Raw genomic sequence first — 7,100 nt, 5'->3', positions numbered from 1 at the left:
CATATCCTGTTTTTGCGAAAAACGGGCCTGTTTTTGGCAAAAATGGGACATGTGGGGCAGCGGTGGGATTCAAACTTTTTTACTACCAGTTCTGTGGGTGTGGCTTGTTGGGCGTGGCATGGCTTGGTGGGCATGGCAGGGAAGGATACTGTAAAATCTCCATTCCCTCCCCACTCCAGGGGAAGGTTACTGCAAAATCCCCATTTCTTCCCAATCAGCTGGGACTTGGGAGGCAGAGAATAGATAGGGGCGGAGCCAGTCAGAGATGATATTTACCAGTTCTCTGAACTACTCAAAATTTCTGCTACCGGTTCTCCAGAACTGGTTAGAACCTGCTGAAATCCACCTCTGATGTGGGGCAGGGTTTTGGGAGGTCAAAAATGGCCGTATTCGGTCTATAAGACGCACCGATGTTTCCACCCTCTTTTAGAGGGGGGGGGAGTCTTATACTCCGAAAAGTATGGTACTTAATGAAAGATCAGAAGATGTGGAGAATCTTGGCCCATCGAATCACCCAAGAGTTGGACACAACTGAATGGATAACATCATCATCATCACAAATCACCTACTTCACATCTTCTGTAATTTTTTTCTCACGGTCACTTTTCGAGAGGGCCACAAACCGAAGCTTTTTGGAAAGAGCGCCATCCGTACCCCTGGGGTTCAGAGGGCACAGCTCTCTTTGGTTACCAGGATTTCCATAATTGTCGTGAGGATTTCACTTCCTGCACTCCTCCCTATAAAAACCTCTGAAATCAGGAAGGGGGGCCTCTTGGCCAAAGAGAGATTGGAAATTAAACCTCTTTTCATGGAAAGAGAGCTGAAGAATTGGCTGAAAGCCTCAGATCCACCCTTTGGAGGACTTCTGAGGTCAGGAAAGGAAGAGGTGGAATGGAGCTCCCTTCCTTGACTTGCGACCATTTGTTTAGTGGCTGTCACACTGGCGCTGAAAAAAAGGTGACTTACAATCGGTCCTCATTCTATCACAGTTATGGGATCAAAGCTCAGGCTCTTGGCAATGCGTGTATTTGCAATGGTCGCAGCCTCCTGGGGACATACGACCAGCATTCACCACTTTCCTAGCCCGTTTCTGACAAACGGGGGAAGCCCGATTTGCAAGAATCATTTAGGCCTGCAATGATTTGCTAAAGAACGGTGATGCAAAAGGGTGTAAAATGATGGAACGTGAGCTATTTAACCACCCCTTTGCTTAGTGACGGGAAGTTTTGGTCGTAAGTTGAGGACTATCTGTATTACGGAGATGCTGGAGAAAAGTATTGGCTTTTCGGCGGTGACCCGGGCTACCAGGAATTAACGAAGGCACATCCGCTCCTTATCTCCTAGTCTCAATGGGGTCAGCTGAAGGGTGTTGCACCCCCCACCCCAGTCAAGAAGGGTCTTGGGACTGTTGACGCAAACCAGGACCAGGATGTGAGACTTTAGGATGCCGGCGTTTCCTGGGCTGCCTCTCAGGCGAAGACGGGGGAGTTCTGCCAGTAGGAGTAGACGAGGAACCCGGTGAAGGTGCTGTCTGTTTTCACGCTGGAGTAGAAGCCGGTGTACTCGCCCACTGCCACCTGCACCCAGACTTCGTCCTCAGGCTCCAGCCGCACCAGGCTACCTCCAGACAGGGAGGTCGGCTTTGGCCAATTGCCGTAAAACTGGAAGAAAGAGGCGATCGCCTTGCCGTTCTTCATGATGTCGAACTGGAGGCTCATCCGGTAGACAGTGGCATGCACAGCAAAGTAGTACAACCCCGGGATTTCACACATGAACTTGCCGGTGTTACCGTCGTAGTGGCCTTGTTCGTTAATCAGGACGATGTCGAAGACGATGGGCTCATCAGGCAGCGGCGGGCTGCGGGACTCAGAGCGCTTGGCAGTGAAGGCCGAACGGGGTGCCACCGCACATTCTCCCTGGACCCCCTTCTCACCCGGGAGTCCGTTGGTGCCGGGGCTGCCTGGCTCCCCTCGGGGGCCAGTCACTCCTTCAAGGAGAAAAAGTAAAAGCAGAGTGAAGGTGAGAGCAAGAATGGAGGGTTAAACATGGGGGAAAGAGAGAAGGAAGGAAGGAGATGGGAATGTAAGGAAGGAAGGAAGGAAGGAAGGAAGGAAGGAAGGAAGGAAGGAAGGAGATGGGAATGAGAGGAAAGAAGGAAGAAAGGAAGGAGATAGGAATGATAGGAAGGAAGGAGATGGGAATGAGAGGAAAGAAGGAAGGAAGAAAGGAATGAGAGGAAAGAAGGAAGGAAGGAAGGAGAGGAAAGGAAGGAGATGTGAATGAGAGGAAAGAAGGAAGGAAGGAACCGGAACATAGAGACAAGGAAGGAAGAAAGGAAAGACTATGAAGGTTGAATAACAATTGCAGCACATTTTGAACATCAAATATCAAATGACCCTGTTCATCCACAGGGTTCAGAAGAGTCGAGACCATGCTCATGATTGCATACCTGAATTCCCACCTCTTAATAAAAGGGGGGGTCTTCAGTTATGCATTCACCCCCCATCAGAGGTGGCATTCAGCCGGTTTGGACCGGTTCGCCAGAACCGGTAGCGGAAATCACGGATGGGTGGACTCGTCCACCTGCTCCGGCTCTATGCCATCCTATTTAGTCACATTTTTGAGGCTGGGGGCATGCGTGGAAGGCACATACTCACATTTGCAAAACGGTAGGGAAAGTAAGTGTACCACCTTTGCCCCCCTCCCCACCCCAATCCTGCTGTTTCTCTCCACCTAATGGTGTTTGCCAATGCAATTATCTTTGTGTTACTATGGATTTTTTTTTAACGATTTGCATTTATTCTTTAATCTCTTCCCATGTTTGTTTTTCCTTCTTTGTCTGGGGAGACATTTAACCAGTCTTTAACCATGAATATCGTAAATCTGACGCCTGTCCCGGCTTCCTTTGGAAATCTCTTTCATATATTGGAAACCTGTCACATTATATTCTTGTTTCCTGAGCCCAACTCAGGATAAGTTGGGCTGATGATAGGGCTGGGATTCAGCCAGTTTGGATGTTAATTTTAATCTGGTTCGCCGAACCAGTAGTTGCAAAGACTGGCTGACTCCACCCACCCCACCCCGCCCCTCCCAGGAGTCTCCATGCAGCCCGTTGTGGATGCCAGGTAAGTGCAGGGCCTGTGCGGAGGCTCTGGGAGGGCGAAAAATGGGCCTACCGGATGTCTGGAAACAGACCCATTTCCGGCTCCCGGGGGCCTCTGGAGCCCGGGGGAGGCCATTTTCACCCTCCCAGAGGCTCAAGGAAAGCCTCCGAAGCCTGGGGAGGGCGAAAACACCCACCATCACCATGGTGCAGGAATCCGACTAGGCCACGGGTCTGCAACCTTAAACACTCAAAGAGCCATTTGGACCCGTTTCCCACAGAAAAGAAAACACCGGGAGCCACAAAAACCTTCCCGTGCCTGACTATTTCTTGAGCGGGCACGAAACTAGCATATGCAGTTGAATTAAACGTTCTGTTTTCTTCTGAAACTTTTCTTTTCTTGGATTTATCCATGGTTGGCCTAGTGGGGGTTGAAAAGCTCAATAAATCGCGTGCCGGCAGGTGTCACACATTGGCAGTTGGGACACATATTTTGAGTGACAGGGAGCCGCAGCAGAGGGGTGAAAGAGCCACATGCAGCTCCAGAGCCCCAGGTTGCTGACCCCTGCACTAGGCCATGCCCACATGCCCACACCCACCCAGGAACCGGGCAGAGAACCGGATACTAAAATTTTTCAATCCCACCACTGGCTGCTAACATTTTTGTCACTGATTTCCCCCCTTAAATTGGGGGTCCCCAACATTGGGCGTTGCTGAGATTTGGGAAACCAACAAAGTTATTCTGCCCCAGAATCCTTAAATGATTTGATCCCCCAAAAACCAACTGATTTTCCCATCACTTTTCCTTACCTGGATGGCCAATTTCACCCTTCTCTCCATGCAGGCCTGCAGCCCCATCTCGTCCATCACGACCATCACGGCCGGGCAAACCCTGGTGGCCATGAGTTCCAGGGGTCCCGGGGAGACCCGGCTGCCCCGCGCACAAGCTGGGGATCTTGTTGTCTTCCAACTGAGCCGCCTCCTTGGCCAGGGCGAGGAAGAAAAGAAAGAGGAAGCGCATCTGCTCCATGTTCCCGAGACCTGAAGAATCAGGGAATCACAAAGTTGGAGACCTTAAAGGTCATCTAGATCAACCCCGGGGTGTGTGTGTCATCCAATCATTTTTGCAACCAAGCCCCCTAATTTTAGGATTAGCCCTGCCTGCTGCGATTGGAAATTGGAAGAGGGAGAAATACAGGCATCCTGTTGTCACATTTGTGTGTTTGTGTTTGTGAAAGAATAGTGTAGAGTAGAGTAGAGAAGTACAGAATAGAATAGAACAGAACAGAACAGAACAGAACAGAACAGAACAGAACAGAACAGAACAGAACAGAATAGAATAGAATAGAATAGAATAGAATAGAATAGAATAGAATAGAATAGGATTTTTATTGGCCAAGTGTGATTGGACACATAAGGAATTTGTCTTCGGTACATATGCTCTCAGTGTACATAGGAGAATAAAATACATTCACCAAGAATAAAAAGATAGAACACTTAATGATAGTTATAGGGAAACAGTCAATATAAATCTTAAGGATACCAGCATCAAGGTTACAGTCAGACAGTCATAAGTGGAAGGAGATGGCCGATGGGAACAATGAGAAGATTAATAGTAATGCAGCCTAATGTGAATAGTTTGACAGTGTTGAGGGAATTACTTGTTTAGCAGAGTGATGGCGTTCGGGGGAAAAACTGTCCTTGTGTCTAGTTGTTCTGGTGTGCAGTGCTCTATAGCGTCGTTTTGAGGGTAGGAGTTGAAACAGTTTATGTCCAGGATGCGAGGGGTCTGGAAATATTTTCACAGCCCTCTTTTTGACTCGTGCAGTAGACAGGTCCTCCATGGAAGGCAGGTTGGTAGCCATGGTTTTTTCTGCAGTTCTAATTCTCCTCTGAAGTCGGTGTCTGTCTTGTTGGGTTGCAGAACCAAACCAGACAGTTATAGAGGTGCAGATGACAGACTCAATAATTCCTCTGCAGAACTGGATCAGCAGCTCCTTGGGCAGTTTGAACTTTCTCTCTGTGTAAGTGAGAGTGTGTGTGTGAGGGGGGGGGAGTTTGTGCCATCAGTGGAAAAACAACCATTCTTTTTTTGCAAAGCTGTAGCAGGCTGGAAAGGAATGAACAGTTTCTGCATAATGCAGAAAGGAAAGGAATGCATTGATTTTTGGTAAAAGAAAATCAATTGGCTACTGAGAGTTTCTGATTAATTCATCAGGAAAAGCAGGGTTCCACTAGACATACACAGAGTGCCTTTTCCTTTAAAAGGACAGGAGATCAACCCTTCCTCCTCCAGATTGGAGTTTAAAGACTCCTCTGACAGGCCAGATTTCCACCAGTGCCTCTCCTGGCATAAATTCACCCAAACACTGAAATTTGCAAAAAGTTTGCAAAAAGAGGAAACTGAGGAGGATTCCTCAACGTGCAACACTCCTCCCCCCACCTTTCCAAAAATGCCTTTTAGCCAACTGGGACCCAATTGGGGTCTCCCTGGCATATTCCATTCAACACCACCCCCATCCCCACCCCCCAAATTACACGTGATTTCTTCCTTGCAAGTTTTGGCATCCTCCGGGGATTCGGATGTGTCTACATTTCCTGTGCTGAGTTTGCTTTGCAAGGCAGAAGAAGCAAAGAGGTGGCTGGAAAGAAAGAAACAGCTGTTTTTCCTGATAGCAGCTGAGGAAGACTTCGGATGCTAAGATGGGAGGCATATAAATCAAAATCAAATAAAATAACAGATAGATAGATGAGAGAGAGAGAGAGAATGAAAGAGAGAGAGAGAGAGAGAGAGAATGAGAGAGCAAAAGAGAAAGAGAGGGAGAGACAAAATGAGAGAGAAAGAGAGAAATGATAGGGAGGGAGGGAGGAAGGCAAAAGGGAGGGAAGAAAGAAAGAAAAAGAAAAAGCTGAAGAAGCTTCTTGGACGGGGAGTGAAACATCTTCGAAGAAAAACCAGAAAGTTCAGAAAAACCAGAAGAGAGAGAGTGGGGGGAGGGAGAGAAGGCAAGAAAGAAAAGAAAGAAAGCTGTGATTTTCCTTCAAATCATCCTTGGCCTGACTAATTTAGTCTCTCCCACCCCAGGTCCTACCTTGCAGGGAGGTGAGGATGAGGGTGCTAAGAAAATTGGAGGAAAATCAAACAGGCGCCCTTAAATTCTTCGGGTTAAGGAACCGATGAAAGGAATGTCAGAAAGGGGTAAGATCTGAATCTTTTACTTTTGGTTGGGGGGGGGGAGACACTGGGCAGGTCCTGGGGGGGGGGGTTCTGCCTAAGCAGGGGGTTGGACTAGAAGACCTCCAAGGTCCCTTCCAACTCTTGTTATTCTATTCTATTCCAAACGGGTAGTTTGTCTTTCAGCAGCCCCCACCCTTAAGGGCAAAATAAATACCAGAGGCCCCCTTTCTCCTGCATTTACTTTCGTTTAATCCCCCGCATTTTGCATTTGCATTTTTTGCAGCTGCATTTTGGCCAGCCAGACTTCCAATCAAGAACTTCCAATGTCCCATCGGCAAACTTTCTCCTTTGTGTATGTGTATGGGAGGGGGGGGAGCGGGGAACAAGACCGTGCCCCCTGCCCACCCCTGCCAGAGGACCCTCCGGAATCTCAGCAGAATCATAACCAACCTCGCCCTGACTTAGGCTCCCATCTTTCTTGACCAGCCTGGCTGGGAATGATGGGCTTTGCAATTCACACCTCCAGAAAGCCCCAAACTGGAAAAGACGGCCCCCAGCACCCCAAGAGGCAGGATGGGGTGGAAAAGGGACCTCCAGCCCCAGCAGTGTTGAGTGTCGTCTTTGCACAAGTACAGATATGGGGGAAGATTCTCTCCTTACCTGGTTTTCCTTTGGAGTTTTTCTCTCCTTGCTTTTCTCTGGGAGGAACAGACTTTCCAACCGGCCGGCTGGCTGCTTGAGGGCCTCTAGTGAGCTCCGTCAGCCGGCCTTCTCTTCCCCCTCCCTTGGTTCCCTCCTCTCTCTGTCTCTCTCTCTCTC

The 7,100-nt window shown here is 48.8% G+C and overlaps 1 protein-coding gene across 1 annotated transcript; it reads right to left on the bottom strand.

Moving 5' to 3' along the window:
* Positions 1 to 1,469: 1,469 nt before the first annotated feature.
* On the bottom strand, positions 1,470 to 7,034 carry C1QTNF5 (C1q and TNF related 5). Its single transcript, XM_070952472.1, has 3 exons — positions 6,942 to 7,034; positions 3,914 to 4,144; positions 1,470 to 1,987 (listed from the first exon to the last, which is right to left on the bottom strand). Exons 2-3 carry the CDS (start codon positions 4,131 to 4,133, stop codon positions 1,470 to 1,472), a joined length of 738 nt encoding a protein of 245 aa, XP_070808573.1. The 5' UTR covers positions 4,134 to 4,144; positions 6,942 to 7,034.
* Positions 7,035 to 7,100: the final 66 nt, after the last annotated feature.

Source organism: Pituophis catenifer, unplaced genomic scaffold, assembly GCF_029215685.1.
Source record: "Pituophis catenifer annectens isolate HBS135680 unplaced genomic scaffold, rPitCat1.0.hap2 SCAF_12, whole genome shotgun sequence".
NCBI lineage: Eukaryota > Metazoa > Chordata > Lepidosauria > Squamata > Colubridae > Pituophis > Pituophis catenifer.
The sequence above is the reverse complement of the archived record's forward strand: the minus strand, read 5'-3'. Positions and strand labels throughout refer to the sequence as shown.

What these genes read in the sequence shown, in the direction of transcription:
- C1QTNF5 (XM_070952472.1), bottom strand. Translation starts at nt 4,133, where the DNA reads ATGGAGCAGATGCGCTTCCTCTTTCTTTTCTTCCTCGCCCTGGCCAAG. An exon ending in GGGTGAAATTGGCCATCCAG is followed by an intron (nt 1,988 to 3,913) that starts GTAAGGAAAAGT and finishes TTCTCCTTGAAG; the next exon opens with GAGTGACTGGCCCCCGAGGG.